Below are 18,549 nucleotides of genomic sequence, written 5' to 3'. Positions count from 1 at the left end.
AAGGTAACTTTTAGGTCACCATGTTCTCCTAAGAACAGCTGTTCTTAAAGGATGAAGCAGGACTTGTCCATCCCTTAAGTGAGAAAGCTGGTTTTAGCAGTAGTGCTGCTAGATTTACTTATCACAAGTTTTGTACAAAACTTAAAATACATTGTTTTGCAGTTTTAGTTTTGGTAAAACCCACTTTCTTCTAATACTTCATTTCATAGGAGTGTACCTCCTCTGAGGAGCTATTTTCATTTGTTCCTCTCTTATTTCCACTTCTTGTTTAAATAGTGTAGTTACAGTGAATGTGAAATGGGAAAATACGGCAGAGCTCTTCTAGCAAAGAGCATGATTCAGAGAAATTAACCTTTCTGAGCAAGAGCTTAGTTATAGTAATTTCAAAGGGCTAACTACCTTACGGCTAAACAGAACTTTCCTACCAGCTGTGACTGGTACAGATAGGAGGTACTATGTATACCTCCTTGATTTTGTACGGAACAGGATAGCTGAGCTGTTTCTGTTGTGATTTCCCCCCCGCCACCCTGAGGCTGTATGCCTAGCATTTAACTAAATTGCTGCAATAGTTGTAAGGCCCATGTGTTTCTGCGGAGAGATGGCTCTGTTTACAGAAAACTTAGTGCCATTTGGAGGAACAGAACTTCTCAGTTCCGGATTAAACTTGAGTCACAGTTCCTGATAAGCTCGAAGATGCAAAAGGCTTGTGGTGCTTGTTTAAGAGCCCTGTCTTCATCAATGAGGAAGAGACCAAAGTATCAGCTTTATCAATGCTGACTTTCAGTCAGTACCAATTCTTTTGGCATCCAGTTGTGGCTATACACCTTTTGCCTGATAGTCCATATTCTGCATTCAGTTTCGGAATACAGCCTTCTCCCTGGAGACAGCACTGTTTACAGGTGTGTTCCTATTTCTACCAGTATTGTCTTCCTCCCCTTTTGCCACATTATTCAATGTGTTTCCATTTTGCCTTTGCATTTGTTGGTATCACGAAGAACCATTGAAGATTTGGAAGTCAAGGGTGTGCTGTCAAGTTTCATACACTGCTATTTCTTTATTCTGCTCCGAGCAACTGTCTTTTAATACAGAATATGATGATGTGAACCTGTCTTGAACAGAAGAAAGCTGAATCCCTATTTGAAAGGACTCATAAGGAATCCAACACATGCTTAGATCCTAAAGTTAACTGACACAACTGCAGGTAGTTTCCACCACAGCTTGCTTAAGAATCACTTCTAAATCAGGAGCAGGATACTTCAGTAGCTTAGTGTGGCACCACGAGGACATGTCTGACAGTGCTGTCACACAAAAGTTTGCCCTTTCCTCTTACTCTATTCCATATTTGTTGCGTGTGCACCACTGGATATATAGTCTACTTAGTTTCAGGCAGACAGTTCTCTCACTTTGTGAGTGTTAGGTTCTTGATGGTTAGCTCTTCTCTGAAGTAGTGGAAAGACTTACTGATTTGCAAACAAATGCTGTCTTTTCTTGTTTAAGTAATTTGTAACAAAGACCTTCCATTTGAGAAGGCTTTCAACAGTAGTCACAGGAAGGCTGGATGTTTTTGCAGCCTGAGAAATGTCAGTATGCCTACCTATATGCAAGTACAGATTTAGTATGGCTCAAGTGTAGGTAACTTTTTTCAGGGCTGTCATGTTTGGCTGATGATACCCCTCTCAGGTTTTATATCAATCAACAGAGAAGTTTAAATTAAATATTGAGGTAATATCTGCATGATGTGTCATAAAGAACACTGTTTGTGGTTATTTATTCTAGGGAACCAGATACTTTACCAAGAGGTATCATCTGTTTACTTCATGCTTAATATGAGCTGTGGAGTGACATGCTCTGAACTCTTTCAGATGTGGAGGTAGTCTGAGGTCTCTGCCTCAGCCCAAGAGATGATAGTCAAGTCTGTGTCTGTTCTGTGTAGAATGTGTTGAATGTTTTTATGATCCATAAACATTTACATGAATGTCGTCGATGCTGTAAAGAACCTGTCTGAAAAGCAATGTGAGGTAGGATGGCACTGAGTTACATGCCCAGCCTGATTCTGGCAATTTAGGTAGCTAGATGGCTGTTACTATTAGTAATGAGGATTCCTAAAAGCTTTACCAAGTTCCTGGATCTGTGCAGACAGACATTAGAGTATTTCTAATAGTAGATTTATTAAGAGTAGATTTTAACTTTTCCTTCCCCAGCTCTTAATGTTCCATTATACTAAAATAGACTTTGTTGTTGGTGAACAAGAGACTTTAACTTGATGGACTTCAGTTTCCAAGTACATTAGGGTTCTTGTTGTCCATTAGCGTCCCTCTTCAAGGAGAAGCCCTTTGGTTGATACCTTTTTTTGTCTGATGGGTCTTGAGGATTATTATGTTAGTCCTTGCTTCCGTATCAGTACGCCATCTTTCAGTGGGTTTCCCAGGCTCCTCTCCTTGCACTTTAGTAAAGTTAGTGTTTCTTCTGGGTTTGGTGAGAATGCTGCAGTGCCTGAGGGATCCTCATCATTAATGGAGTAGAAAGCTGATAGTTGATGTTAACCTTCAGAGCCAGTGGCCACCAGCTTGCTACTTCTATTCTTCAGCAAGATGACTTCTCTCACTTCTACAGGGAGAATGACTGCCTGCATGTGGGTTTCAGTTTTGTGTTGTGGGTTTTGGTTTTTTTTTTTTATATTGCAAGAGTTCTTTTGGGACCTAGTCTAGGTTTTGACTTAAACTAAGATTCAGCCTGCTTCTGATTTTGGTTAGAAAACTAGTTTTCCTATATGACTCTTAAATTGTGTAGCTTTTCATAAGTTGGATAGAATAGGCATTGTACAACTTGCTTGGGACCAGTTACTTCAGATGGTCCCTGTGTCTCTTTGTGCTGCTAGGTGGACGATCAAAAGATACGGTGATCTTAGAGATGGTCTCAGTGGATGCTGCTAATTTGAGCATCTGTTGCAAGACTAAGGCAGACCTTAAGTTGCAATATACTCCAAATTCTGACATTATTAAAGAATGCCACCATTTTGGATATCTGTGGAATATTAGTACTAGCTATTACATGTGTTTAGAAGCTATGCTGTCCTTGGATGCCATCCTACAGTAATTACTGTGTAATGAAGAAATTGGAAACCCGCTCTGTCTGAACTGTGGGTGTGGGGAGCTACCGACTGTGCCTGTAGACTGATGGAGGTAGTTAGAAGGCATATGTAAGAGCAACTAGTTTCTCTGAGGTATCATTTCCATGTGCACGTTCATCATTTATCTATCCTGGAGCCTGTATGCTGTTGGGTTTTGAAGCTGAGTAGAACCAACAGATGTTTTGTGCATGCAAAAGTCAGCACATAAGAATATGCCATCACCATACCTGTAAGCTTCAGTCAGTATGTCTCTCTCACTAGCCAGTCGTTTTCCATAAGCTCTGTAAAATGTCACAAAAATAAAAATTATTGAGGAAAACACCCTCAGGTAATTTTAGACCCTCAGATCATAAATGGAGTCCAAGAGAAGATTAGTATATGTGGTAGCTTGTAATAAAAGGGGACTGATCTCAGTGATCCAGGACACCTGTTGGACTCCTGTGTTCCTAACTGTAAATTGAACTAATTCAGTTGTATCAGTCTGTTAGCGGTAGCTTTCATTTCAAGATGGAAGGTTTGCTGTTAAACACTACTAAAATGCATTGATCCGGCAGCTCAATACTCCTGTGTTTTCATTTTTGTTTCTGCTTCTGCCTGAGAAGCATTTGTAAGACTGGCTGGCTTTTTTTACCATTTTAAGCTTATTTGCTTCTGTTTCTGAAGTGTTTGAGTCATGTTAGGGGCATAGATGCCTCATGCTAGCTGAAAGAAATACAAAAATAGGAACTTGGGCAACAAACTTTATTTGGACAGATAAGGAACAGTGCAAGATGAAAAAACAGTTTAGGAGGAAAAATTTGGGAGGGATCCTACTTGAAATACTTCTTTTTTTTAAAAAAAATGTTAATTCCCCAGATCTTATCCTGCTCAAATGGAAAACATTTATTCCTGTATTATTTTATGTTGTAGGAGCTTTGCAAGTCTTTTAAGTGCAGGAAGACAAGGTCTTCAGGTACAAGGGGAGTTCTCATTGTCAAGAATATTAGGGTTTTTTTATTTAAACCTTTTTCTTACATATCTATTCTATTTATTCAGGACTAATCAGGGTTGCAGACAGTAAGAGAAGTTCACCTTGAAAGTGGTGTGAGGAGAAACAGTTCCCAATGAAGGCTAAAGGTATTACTGATCATCATTTTTATAAAGGGAGGAGACAAAATTTAAAAAACTCTAAGGTATTTTGTTTGAAAGACTGTGATAGCTTAGCACTCTAAAATGCTCTGTCGTGCTGTAGCTGTTATCCTTACCAAAAGAGTCTTGCCTGTTTCAGGTGAGTTTCATTTATAGTCTAGGCTGTCATTAACCTTTGAAAAATAATGAATTTACACACAATTCTGCATTTTCTTTATATAAGAAATAATAATTTTCTTTATATTAAAATTAGGATTTCACTGTATTGTCATAGAGGTCAATAATTTTAGTTGTGCTGTGTAAGTAATATGCAAGACACAGGTTGATAGTTGGAGAGCACAGAATATTCTGAGGAAATGAGAAGAAAAGTTCTAAGTACTACCTGGTCAAGAAAAATAATCGCTTTCTCCTTGAAAGTGTCTGCTTAGCTGAAGAGATCGTCAAGAGGGTAATAAACTTGCTATTCCTTTCTTAAGGAATGGTTTCAAGATCAGACTTGCTTAACAGGTATATTTTTCAGAATATTTTTAATGTGAAATGTTCAAATAAAGGTAGTAGGCTGGAATTTAATAGAATGTATCTGAGAATTCACACAGGTGGCACTGTTGATAAATTGATTTTGGAGACCAAAAGACATTATGGGCCATTGTCAGATGAGGTGGCCACTGCTGCCTCCTCTTACCTTACTTCCCAACTATGTACATCTGATAGTTAAGTTGCATTGAATTTGGTAGTTGTGTGACTGTACAGTGATGTGTTCTTGCTTCCTAAATATCTAAAACCTAATGTTCACTAAGTGAATATTACTGTTTTTTATGTCACTGATCCAGTCAAATGAATTTGCCCAGTGGCTGCACAATGGGGGCAGAACAGCAGAAAAAAAAAATGACTGCTCTTTGAGAGGTAGCTGCTTTGAGCAGCATTAGTGGAATTGCATGATGCAAACAGTTATGTTTTGTCTTCTGCGAAGAAATGCCAAAATACATCCCCTTGCGCACAACGTATTTCTCAAATACCCATTGTAAACGTGTTTAACTGAAATATTTGACTTTTTTCTTTATATACATCAAGCACAGGAAGTAGTGCTCATCAGGAAGGTGTATGCTGTCAAATTACTGGCAGTAGTTGCAACAATTGAAGTGAGGAGACTGGGGAGTGATTTCTTCTGAAGGATACTAAGTTAATGGGTAGAAATATGAAGAAATGTTGGGAGCTACAAACCATAGCTTCATTATGGCACCTGTTATCTTCGGTTCATGTTGGCCACTTTAGAATTTCAGAAGAGGAAGAGCAATGAGAGCTGTATTATCTGCTCAGTAGAATCGTATTGCAAGACAATCTTTTCCTAAGGGAGACACATGGTTTTTTTGACCTTCTGTCAGTAACAAACTTTTTTTGTAACTGGTGTGAGTGACTACTTGGAGCACCTCTCCTAGCTGCATAATTTTGTTTTCTAGTCTCTAATATCAGTGATTAGTTTGCTTACTCATTCAAAACTTCCTCTCATTCGGATTATTAGACAATGCTAAAACAATGGGAGACCTGCTAGGTCACATGGAAGTCTTCATTCTTTACATCCTCGTTAGAAAAAGAGTGCCATTATGATGTGGCTCTCTAGGCATATTAGTTCAAACTTAAAAGTATTTTGGGCGAGTAGGCTGCACACTACTGCTCTTGATTTCAAGAAGTCGATTCCTTTTAAGATTCCTTGTCCCCTTTGCAGTGGATTTCCTGACTGCATAATCTGTGTTTTATAATCTCAAAGTGTGTGCATGTATTAGTCTTAAGGGTTTTCACAACTGGCATTAACTGTAAGGCTTTGATTTCTAAGGATGTGGACGCTTTATGCAAACTGAAAAGGAAATATTTGAGGAGAAAATCCAGGTGTTTCTTGTGCCTCTGTTAGAAAACATATGAAATGAAGGGAGGGAAGCTTTGCTGTCCGAGTAGTTGTTTGAGAGAACAACTGAGATGTCAACAGTTAAACTTTTTTTTTTTTTTTCTTTAAAACTGATACTTGGCTGAAAAAATGGTGTTGTCAGTGAGAATGTGATTGAACTCTTTCTACTTATTTATTTGTCTTTAATTAGCTGTAAGTGTTCTCCTTGCACTGTCACAGAACTGAACAGCTGAGGAAAGGTTTTTCAAAAAATGAGTGTTTCACTAATTGTGTGACTTGTTTACTTCACTAGCTAGCACACAGGATGACCTGTTTTTCATTACATTCACAGTATTTAGACTCGTTATTACAACAGTTTTGTATTAAAAATTCAACCTTACATGTATTTCTTACAGCTTCTGAACTTCTGTTTTGATACTCTGGTTCCAGTTTGTCGTCTTTCAGAGTATCCATGTTGTCCACACAGTGCAATGGTGTAAGTCTAGAAGTTAATTTTTCTTAATACTCAGAACTGAAATCATTAGGAAAGTGAGTTGTTTCTCTTCAAGCTATTAATATGGTTTCTCAGTGTTTAAGCTGCTTAATTCTGTAATTATTAGTTGTTAGGTAAAGTTTTCAAGATCTTGTTTATGTTCCATGTGGCTGATTTTTATCTTTATTGATATTCATTATTCCTTCCAGCCTGTCTCTTGAAATATTTTAACTTCTTCTTGTAATAACAAGTTATCAGACCTATGTGCCTTGTTTTGGAAGTGCAAACGCATAGCTTTACTATGCCAGTGGGTTTTTTTGGTTGGTTTTTTTTTTTCATTTGTAATTGTGGCTTAGATGCTCTTTCAGTATTGTGTCATTCGCTTTCTCAAAATACTACAGCAAAATTATGCTCATTATTTCCTCAGATAGCAAATTGTTGGGGGGAGTGGGGGTGTGAATGTAGTTTTTGTTCAGATTTACCTTCTTAATCATATTTGCCTCCACTATGAGTTAATTTCTTTTTCTTTCTTCTTTTGTGCCCTTCTGTTCATTCTTTCTGGCTGTATATTGAATAACTCTTTTCCGAGTTTGTTGATTGGGAAGAAAACCTATGCTTTCATTCTGCTTTCATTCTATTTATACTGGAAAATAACAGTTTAAGAAATTGCACATCTGCACTAACATTCTTTACTGTAGTAGTATGGAGAGGGGATGGGGAAGTCTTCTGTTTCAAGAATTTTATCTTTCCAGTTTCAGTTGTTCTGGTAACAGCTGGGAAAAGTGTTAAAGGATATGTTGCAAGTTCTCAGTAAATTGAGCAGACTTATGTATATTCTGACATAGAACTAATATTTTTTTTTTTAGTATTTGAGCATTTTAGGAATGAGCAGATACTGACCATAGCCAAGAAATACTGGAATTTTTACTTCATGGATAATTCTTTGCTATGGAAACTGTCTACATAGATAGGAAATCTTAAGAAATCCTTGCTATGCTAGTGTTAGTATTTACAGTTAGAAATATTACAGGGAAATACAGTTTAATGATGAACATGAGACATCTTATGGGCGGTATTCATTGAACTGATAGGATTATGCTTACTGTTATGATGTCTGCTTTTTTCAATATTGGGTGGCAAGTGTCATGAAGAACATGGAAAACCAAGAAAATGTCTACAACTGTTTTAAGTTTAAATGTTGAATTGTGTCATAATCTTCATTTCAACTGTACCAAACTTATGCTAGTCTGATTAGAACACTGCTGTGAAAATGTTTCTGTTTTCTCTTGAGGGTCATTTCAGGATTTTAAAAGTGACTCAATAAATAAGAAAACACTTTCAGTAAACATTCATGTCTAACAGTAGTCCTTTATTACAGATTGCTGGAATGGGTTTTTCACTTCATTCTTGAGACTTGTTAAAAGATCATGTTTGTTCTCTTTTAAGTTTTGGTTTATCTACCCAAGTCCACGTATTCCCTTTTTGTGATACTATATTTAAATATTACTCTTGCATATTTAGGAGATTAGGTTTTAATTAATGTGGGATTTTTACAAATAACATATTAAACTTTGTGAAAAACATGGAGATAGTAACGTTTTCTAATGTGAGTGTGTTTTTTCCATACTTACTCAGGTAAACTGAGGTACATTTGAGGGCACAAGTTTACTGTGGCAGTATTGTTTACTTATTGCTTAGTATAATGAGGAATAGTGGTACTGTGCTTAACATATATAGTGTGACTCTGTGATTTTGACTCAAAAGCTTGTGATAAATGCTGTTTCTGCTGCTCTGCCTGGGGTGTCAAGTTATGGACAAACATGAATGGTTAAGTATCTGCTAGCATTCACCGAAGTCCATAAAAGCGTGTTTCTATGTGTAAAGGCACAGCAGCAAAACATTCAATGTCTGGAACCTGAGGCAAAAGAAAGGTGAATTCTGACAGGAAATCTCACCTCTTTGTATGCTATCTTTTTTCTTCCCAAGTTTCTGAGCTTAAGTTTGTGGCTAGCCAGTAAGAGGAAAAATCTATTCAGTGAAGAGTCTGCCTTCCTTTTATTTCTTTGGAAAACAGTTAGTTTCTGTCTGTAAAAGGGGACTTTGGGGGTGTCTTTTGGTAAGTGATCTTATTCTAGTCATGCTGGTAAGCAATCTCCTTCATTTGGGTTCTTTCATCAGACACTTGCAAGCACAGAGGTAGAGTCATTGTTAACAATGACAATCGGAAGTTCCTCAGCAGTACAGTAGGAAAGGTTCTGTTCTGATCTGTATAGGAATGGGAAGGATGATACAAATCTGAATTTGGGAAAAATACTTCTTAATCATTAAGTAAAAAATACATTTGTCCAAAGGTCTTCCAGGAAAAACAACCTGAAGGAATTTAATTTTTAGAAGAGAATAGATTTTTCTGATCAAAGTTAAGTTTCTATGAATGTAAACTGTTGTAAGTCAGACATTTTGATTGGGAGGGTGGGGGGGGGCAGGGGGGCGAGGGACAGTGACACTGGAACTTTTTTAATGTGTATTGGTTGTTTTTACAATCCCACTGATCTCGTGTACTTCTCACTTGATTATTTCACTGTGTACGTAAATGATGTCTATTTTTTATCTATCATCTTCAGTTTCCTGATGTTTAAGCCCTATTTTTGTTTTGGAGTTCAAGTAAACTGAGTCTTCATTTACTGTGTGCTACTTGCTGTCTTCTCCAAACTTTAGGAAGGGTTTATTGTAAGATGATTGGAACTGACCAGTAGCTCAAACATAGCTGTCTTAAGATTTCAGTAGCCCATTGTGCTATAACTCAATGTCATTATTCAGGCGCTCAATAAAATAGACATTATCTCTGTAGTTGCTTTTTGCTTCGTCTTATTACCTGTAGCTGAATCTGTCTTATGGTTTTTGTGGATATTACAGTTACAACATTCATAATTATTATAGTAGAATTGTATAATAGTTCTTTTAAGGGAAAGCTGCATGACATAAAGGTAAAACCACAAATGTTAGCTTTGCAGTACACACTCAAATTGGAAACAAAACCAAGTAAAAAAATTGGGAACTGTGGAGAGTTACATCATATGAAACTGTCATTTGGATAATGGCTCAATCCCAAGCACCTGTCTTTGTATGATATAATTCCTGTCATGCAGATTTTTATAATTAGGATCTGAAAATGTTGGGGAAAAAACAATCTTTGGATTTAACTTTTATAAGTAGTTAAGGATATGGTTTTTTACTTGGCCATTGGCTTTTCTAAAGGTACAGACACTTTTAAACTGTTGTGGTTTAAGGCACTCTCTAGATACCTGCATGGTAGAGGACAAAGAAATTCCTGGAGACAGAATGCCAGGACTAGCCCTACCCCCCGCCTTATCTGTAGTAGCAAACTGGTGTGTTAGATTTAGTGGAAGGCATAAAACAAAGCAAAATGAACTTGTTTAAAATGTCTCCAATTACATCATTGGGCTTTCAATCAACTGTTTAGGGGTAGACATCTGGATTTCAGGCTATAGTCTATCAGAGCCTTGTGCTGTTAATGACAGTAGTTTTAGTATTTCCTTGTGTAGTAATGTAGTAAGTTACAATGTGTGATTTCTCCAAGACCTTGAAATGATCTTGTTCACTACAGGGAGGCATGCTGGAAAGTGACAGAGCCATACTTTTATTAGTAAGAGTGGAATTTTGCCCTTATGATTTAACAGTGCTGTTTGATAAAGGTATATTAACTATATAGCATGAGTGCTCTTGCTAAAGTACCAATAGTTGCTTGGTAAAAATGTAATTTACGATAGATCATCCTCAGCAATGTTTGTTAAGAAGGAAAAATGAATACCCTTAATAGCACTTGTTTATAGGCAGTAGACTTATTTTCATTTTCTCTGTTACATTTATACTGTGACCTCATCTAGTACTAGTTAAATGGTGGAAGATTCTTTATTTGCTTACAGACAGTATGAGAAAGGAACTTCATTTTAGTCTAGCATCTTACTTGTTACTTTTTGTAACAGGCCAGGTTTTTTCTGCAAGCAATGTTTTCATCATGTCCATGTTGTGCTGTTTTTCCAGCACATGTGCAAACTATACAGGCTCTACTATCATGAATTATTGCCTTTATACAGAGGACTTAAGAAGGCTGTGGTGTTAAACTGAAAAGTTAATCTCAAGTCTTAAAAGCTTTGTTTCTTGTATTTTAGTTGTAGTGCTGTCAAGTATCACTATCTTAATTCTGCTAAATGAGTCTTTCTCAACTTGGAAAGGGATTGGAGGTCTTCAGAAATCATTCATTACTCCTTGATTTTTGTATATGTGCTGTGATGGCATACACCAACACAGGAGGAAGAAAGCAATCTCTTATAAACCCTAGCAATTTGTAGGTAATATTATGTAAAATACTGCATAAAAAGTCACCAAGTTTCAGTGAAAAATAAATCAACCAAAATTTCTTAATTATGATTTAGCGAGCCATTAATTTCTTTTAATCTTACATTCCTTACTACATCTTATCAAGAGAAGTGTATTGTCAAGAGAAGGGATGATTCCCACATTTCTTTCTAGATTTTTTGGTTTTGTAATTTAAAGGGAGAAACATTCTCAATTTCTTAGTTCATGTATCTCATTGAGAGTCTTAGTTCTGTTTCTCACTTACTACATTGTGTAGTTAGGCTTTTTTTTTTAACATGGTGCATGGAATGTGGACTTGAACTGTATTCACCACATGAATTCGATATACTGTGTTTGTAGGGTCAAATTTTTAAGAACTGTCTTAAGTGTGTTTTACTGAAGTTAGTGGAAATGTAACAAATGCATGAAACCAAAGCTAAATTAGAAATGTGCTGAGTTGAAAAACCTAGTTTTAATCTTCATTGCATTTCATTGTCATTTTAATTGGAATATTGACTTTACTGGGAGCAAACTGGGGCCATGTGTGTGCCAAAACCTTGAACTTGATCGCATTCCAATCAAAAAGTCATCCAGTACTTGTAGATTTACTTAATTATTTAAATTTTTTTTGAGAGAAAACTCTTGGAGGCTGTTTTCTCCATCTGAGATTAGTCAAATTCCTGGTGTGTGTTTAGATGAAAACTAAACTTTCAAAAGGATAGTAGGTCAGATTTTTATACTATGTTTCTTATATGCCCAAAGCACATTTAAAAACTTACACTTTTGAAAAATGTTGTCTGTGACTTACTTGTTACTGTTACAGAGGTCGTAATCATTACTGTTGTTGGTTTTACTTTTCAAGGTACCCAGAGAATGGTATAGTAGAAATGGACACCAGTAATCTTCGACCACGAGCAAGAACCATTCTGAAATGGAGTGAACTAAAAGTGGGTGATGTGGTGATGGTTAACTACAATGTTGAGACTCCAGAAGAAAGAGGATTTTGGTTTGATGCAGAAATTACCTCTTTGAGAGAAATCTCAAGGACTAACAAAGAGGTTCATGCTAAAATTCTGCTGGGGTAAGATTTGTTTGACCAACTCATAAAATCTCTACATATCATATAAAGTATGTTTGTTGGGTTTTTTTGTATACTAGTCATCACTAGATTAAAATTAATGTCATACTTTGATTCCACAGCTGTCTGAGTCATGGAATTATAGTGCATGGTTTTTTACGGTGTGCAGACGTAGCTATAAATCAGAATTTTTACATTTCCTGAGATTGCTGGAGGCAACCATAAGGTTTCATGTATTATCTGTGATTCAAATTGATTAGAGTGTGTTTTTATTTATATTCCTTTATATGTTATATATTTATACATTTATATTAACATATATATATGTTCAATTCTATCGAAAACTGAAAAATCTGTTTTCAGTAATTTTTGAGATAACTGGGAACCCCTAGGTCTCACTGAGTATTAGTCATCTCTGACAGTTTGAGAAACTCTCTGAACTGGCTAATGGAATTTTTTGAAGAGTGAAATATTTATGTGGGTATTACAGCTTCTGATAAGTAAAATGTGGAACTGTGGGACGTGGGACTAATGAGTTTTCATGTGGCTGAACTCACGCGAGTATTTTTGCTTTGTTTTCCTATTTAATTTAAAAACTTGTGTATAGTTCTTTAGGAGCAGTGTTTTGGGTTTTTTTTTTTTCAGAAATCCATATGATATTACTGTCAGCAAGCTGTGTGATTGCCTTCTTAGGGATGAACAGATGACCAGTCTTTATTGGCAGTCCCTTTGAGGAATTCACTGTAACCTTCCTCCTCCTTCTCATTAGCTTTCCTCATTCCTTTAACATTATGCTTTTCTGACACAAAAGAACTAAACGCAAATGGATCCAGTCTACCACATCCATCCTTGCAGAAGAGGGGGATGTATGAGTACTTAAATGTTAGGAGTGAAACCGTTTTTAAAACTAAACTGGAACTAAAAAGACATTTCTTTTTACTTAAGAAATGATTGATTTAATGTTGGCATATCCCGCACTTACTCAATCAGTAGTATCATTGTTCTGGGAGTATATTCCTTAAAATGAATTGGAGTATTTGCTTATTAGTGTAGTTTTCTTTATGAGAAAGGAGAATTGTTGTATCTGTAGGAAGACATACAATGTAGGACATGGTTAATTGGAAGAGACACACAGAAGACTTATGATCAGGTGCAGTTCAATATTTTGTGTAAAAAATGCAGTCATATCTAGTACCGGGAAATAGGAAAGACATTGACTTGGTAAATCATGCAAGTAAATGAAAATCTGTTTTGTGGATGGTTGTTAATTTTAGAATAACAGGAGTTTTATTAGACAATGTCAGTGCATTATGGTGGTCTTGTATTAAGTAAAGCAGGCATATGGGCTTGTTTTGTAGGCAAAACCAAAAAAACCCAACCTTCAAATGTAAAGCAAAAAGAAATTGAGTAGATTGATTTATTAACTTGGAAGGGAGAAGAGATTAAGAAATGGAGGCCAGTCTAGAGAGATGAAGATTTTCATTGTAATGCATTTAATATTTGTATGGCATTTGGTGAATCAGAGATGGACTTCATGACCTTCTACAAACAGAACTGTCCAGATATCAGCTTACATGAAGTTCAGATGTCTGTTGATAACCTTACTTAAAACTGTTGTCTGCATGGATTCTTTCAGAGTTTTTCCCGTTTATTAAAATATGATAATCAAAATGTGTTTTACATTGGCAAAAGCAAGCACATGGTGGCTAATAAAAAATTCTGTTCTTGCTGGATGGAACTCTATAGGATAGTCTTTTTTTAATCTAAATAAGCTGATAGTTATGCTTCAAATTTGAAGATGGTAGCTTCAGACACCATGGGTACTGTGGCAAGTACCATGGGGTTCCCCATAGTGTTGACACTTACCATCCTCTGAAAGGAGTTGGGGAGAAAAAGGCACAGTTAACAAGTATCTTATTCTAAGATGGTGAATTTAAGTCCATTTTTCAAATGGAATCTTATTTCAGTGAATTTTCTTCCTGACTAAGATTTCAGGTTTCATTTATATGTCGATAGATTGTATACACAGTAATCAACTAGTTTACAGAAAGTAAGGCTATCTGAGCCTGCCATTTCTGAAATTTATCAAGGAATAATTCTGTATCACCTGTGCTACCTAAGTCATTCCTCTCAGTTAGCAGTAGAAGTACAAGCTAAATCTGCTAGTATTCATAAACTTGTGCAAGAATCATGCTGCTGCAAGAATCACTTTACATTTCAGGTATGTTCATTTGCAAAATAAAACCCAATCTCTTAGTGTTTCAATGTTTATTAATATATATTAAAACACTAATATAAATAATACAATACACAATAATTAGTTTAGAATTATGTTATTATGTTATAATATTTAGTCGACAATAATTAATATAGAAGTATTCAATAATTTAAGATATTATTGATATGTTATCATGAGTTCTTACCATAATGTTAGCATTAGTTAATTGTTTTAAATAAAGGTGAAATCTGTTTTGAATGCTTTATGAGTATATGTTAGTGATTAATTGATTGTATTTTAATGACTAATTACTTGTGTACTACTTAAGAACAACCTTAACAGGCAGTAAAGGGAGGCAAGAGTTCTTAGGGTTGCTTCAGATGTATTCATGGCTTGGACTTTTTTCCCTTTCTGGTATTATGTCAAAACAGGCTTTGTATAAAACAGTTTTGTATGCAATAGTTGAATGTTTGATTTATTGATCTTGATTGCTTTTGATGAAGATTTTGTGAAGCTGTTGGCACAATGGCAGGAAATAACAAGAACATGTACTGTTTGTGGTAATGCTTTGGAGCTGGTAGAACACATGATGAGCACTTCTTTTTACTGTATCTGTTGACATGCGTGTTTGTTAGGTGTTACATTTACTAATGTCTCAGTCATAACCTGAAGGAAATGTCCTGTACAGTCTGTCATCATTAGTGTGTCTTTTGGGAAACAGATACCCATTAGAGAATATTATCAAAGAGAGGAGTGAGACTGAACAGAGGATAAAAAGACATCATTATACAGAAGAATTGACCACGTGTTAATAATTCTCATTTGTACTGTATTTGCATTGCAACTGAAATTTGTCATTGCAGGATGTCTAAAACCTATCCAAACTGGAGTTAACTGTGTCTCAGATACAAATACTAGGGAAACAGCGGTGCTTTGACCATGGAATGAATGTACATGGGCCTAGGACCACAGGTTTCCCATGACTGTGTGCATGCTTACAGTTCAGTATGGTCTCTGTGTGTGTGGTACCTCTGAACTGATTTTAACTAAATTTGGAGGGTTACCTCTATATTTTTGAACATCTTCTGTTTTTCTTTTTTGGGAGTATATGCTGTTTCATGATGAAAGCAGTTATTTGTAATCCAGAGTAACAGGACTTGTCGTCTTTGCGGTTTAAAGGGCATGCATCAAATGCCTGTTACTGGTGGGTAGTTGTGAGGCAAACTGTTCACAATTTATTTTAACATTGGAGCTGGCTGACATGATTAAAGTCACCACATCAAATCAAACTGAAGTAGTTCAAATGGTGCTTTGTGTTTTCTCTGTGCTAGACTTCAAGATACAAAAAGATTTTGTCTCTTTTTCAAGAGGCAAAATCAGCTCTTACTTTTCTTCAGTCAGCCTTTTAAAGTTTGAGTTCAGCAAGGACTCTGTCAATACCAAGACTCGTATTTTGTTTAAGCTTTTGGAGTTATACTAGAATATCAGAAAAATCTGTTTACTCTGCAGATTTTATGCCTCTTTGACTAAGTGCATATTTAATGAATTTGAGCTCTTTACCCAAGCAGTGGTAATGGAAAGTAATAAAGGGTCCTAAATCTTCAGTTTTATATTTGTCACCTTTTAGTTCTGCAGTTTTTTGTGTGAGGCTTCCTGCTCTCAAAAAGGAAGGATTGTTTTGTTTTGAGATCAATCTCTCTAATTTTAAAATACGCTTATTATGTTTTTCTATGTAACCTGCTGGATGTGGGGCTTGCTTTCCTCATTTGAACACAATTTCTGCTTTTTATTTTGGTTGTTTTTTTTTTATTTTTGGGTAGGATACATTCCTGTTTAACTTCTTTTAGACTCCTTCTATTTATGTCTGGCATGTTTTTGTTCCCAAAGGGCAGTATGATGTTTTTACACAGTCCTTATGCTACCTGTACAAATTTTACTTTTAGCTGCTCATTTTAATTCTTTTGAAGAAGTTTTTCCCATTTATATTTAACTTCTGATTTTCGAAGTCATACATAATACTTGTTTTTATAGCTTTGCAAATGTACAGAATTTAAACACGTTACAGAATAGCGAACTAACAGTGAAACAAGTCTTGCACGTTGTTCTGGATGCTTTCGAAGAGTTCTTGTGCTTCTGTGGATTTCTATCTAGCTGGTCCAAAAAAAATGTTGTTGGCAGTTGTACTTTGTTTTGACACTTGGAAAAATAACAGTACCATACTTCCTATCCCTCTCAGTATGTATTGTGATAATCAACATGTCACAGTTGTTGTCATAATTTGTAGGTGTCCAATAGTGTAGTTCTCATACTGTGTTTCTTCTTTTAGGCCTGGAATTTCTGTCTGTGTGGTTTATTCCTTATTGATGCCTGTATACTTTTGTGGTATAATTTTCTACCCAAAATAACTTCCCAGTTTATTTGTTTTAATGTAGCATCTTTGACTGTTGCTGGTTGATCTGGGAAGACATTGTTTTGCTGATATCTGGAATATTAAGAAGATTTACTTGGAGCCATTTTTTAAAATAGCTTTCATGCTGTATCAGCAGGTATCCTAATATTAATAATTCTAATTGCTGAAGAAATCACCTGCAGCTTTCTTGCACAGACGTAAAAATGGCATATTTCTTCTAGGCAACAAAACTTCTGAAAGGGTGAATTTTTTTCCCTCTTTCCTCTTCTCATGACTTCAGTGGAGCTGGTCACCTCCTTTGAAGAAAAGACCTCCTTTTGAATCAACGCAACTGTTTCAAATCAAGATAGATTCTGATTGTCCAAAAAGCCTGCTGGGATTTTTCGTGGTGATTCTGTAGACATGATGCCTAGAACTTCTTAAGCAATTCTGTGAACTGCTTTTTCCTAGCCTCTGCAGCTAGAGATGGCTCTTTTTGTGATACACAGCCTTAGGTAATAATCTTGCAATTCTTAACAGGAGTTACTCTAATAACAGGAAGAGTATTTTGGATCCTGCTTAATTATCCTGTTGGACAAAAGAATTCATGTTTGGGGTGGGGGGTGTGTGTGAAAAGAATGATGTGTTTGAACATAAGAAGTGAAGTTTACTGGAAATCAAACTGTTTATTTTTAAATTCCAGATTAGGTTTTTGATCTTGCTTCAGTTGTGATTTCATTCTTGAGGAAAAACTCAAGAATTAGAAGATACAATGGTCATGAGGCCAGAATATTATTGAAGAGACTTTTGAGTAGCATACAGTGCCGTCTCTTATGCAAAAAAAAAAAAAAGGCATCTGGGGTGCAGGACAAACTGCCCAGAAGGTATTGGAACACGCTGTCAGCTGCTGGGACTGGAGAAAGGTTGGTGTCCAGGATCTGTTGTTTTGGTCAAATGTGAGAGGCAGAAGAATGAAGAGCTATATTTGACTGAGAATAGTTCATGAAGAGAGTATGAACAGAGTGAATCCTTTAACCACTCACTGTGGTAATTGTCCTCTCCACCAAGGTCATAAATGAGATAGAGTACCTTGGTTCAGCACCTACAAAATCAAAAGCAGCAAGTTTAGAAAGAACTGAAAGAGTACATTTTGAAGGGTGTTTGGCAGACTTGTTATTACAGATACCCTTTTCATGTTTCCTCTTTCTCCTTTGCCTTCTCTCTCTATGGACAAAAAGTGCCATTTTACAAACACTCCCTGAATAGTTATAATGGCCAGGTGCTACACAAACCATAGCTATTCCTTCATGTACTTTATTTTCCTGCATGCTTTGTTTTCCTGCTATACAGAGGACAAATCTTCAGGAGGTTCCATTCTGCAGAGAGGAGTGGAAGGATTACCGTTTTAAGATAGCTTACCCATAATTACTTTTCTTACATGGAAGAACTATTTTATCTCTTGATACTTCCCTCTTCCCAATTCTTAAAGCATAAAAAGTAATTTATTTGTCCTTTGTGCCATATCCCTGCACATTGCCTGTTCTTAACTGACAAAATGGAGAAACTGATATTTGATCATTTCAGTTTGCTTTCCCAAAATGGAGGGAAAGTAGACTAGGTGCTTGTAATTCATGTTGAGTGTTTTGGACTGTGAATATACTGTTCTTTTGTCTTGACATTTCAAAATCTGAGTTGCAAACCAAGTGTACCTTACTAGAAATAGTGTTATCTCTCAAGCTAAGAAGCCCAGTGATGTGAGAGCTTCTCAGTCCTGCTGGTGAAAGGGTAAGACTGGAGGACAAATTGTCCCAAGAGAAAGGAGCAGGCAAATCCTGTGGATCACAGCCTGGTTAATTG

General features: G+C 36.1%; 1 protein-coding gene across 2 annotated transcripts in view; it reads left to right on the top strand.

The window, feature by feature from the left end:
• Positions 1-18,549, top strand: part of UHRF2 (ubiquitin like with PHD and ring finger domains 2) — a 93,630-nt gene that overhangs the window by 24,053 nt on the left and 51,028 nt on the right. For both annotated transcript variants that reach the window (XM_052778879.1, XM_052778878.1), the window contains exon 4: positions 11,870-12,088. In XM_052778879.1, coding sequence (XP_052634839.1) covers positions 11,870-12,088 — 219 coding nt within the window. The remainder of the gene's footprint in view (positions 1-11,869; positions 12,089-18,549) is intronic.

This window comes from Harpia harpyja, chromosome Z (assembly GCF_026419915.1).
Source record: "Harpia harpyja isolate bHarHar1 chromosome Z, bHarHar1 primary haplotype, whole genome shotgun sequence".
Lineage (NCBI taxonomy): Eukaryota > Metazoa > Chordata > Aves > Accipitriformes > Accipitridae > Harpia > Harpia harpyja.
This window is presented reverse-complemented; position numbering and strand designations above follow the sequence as displayed.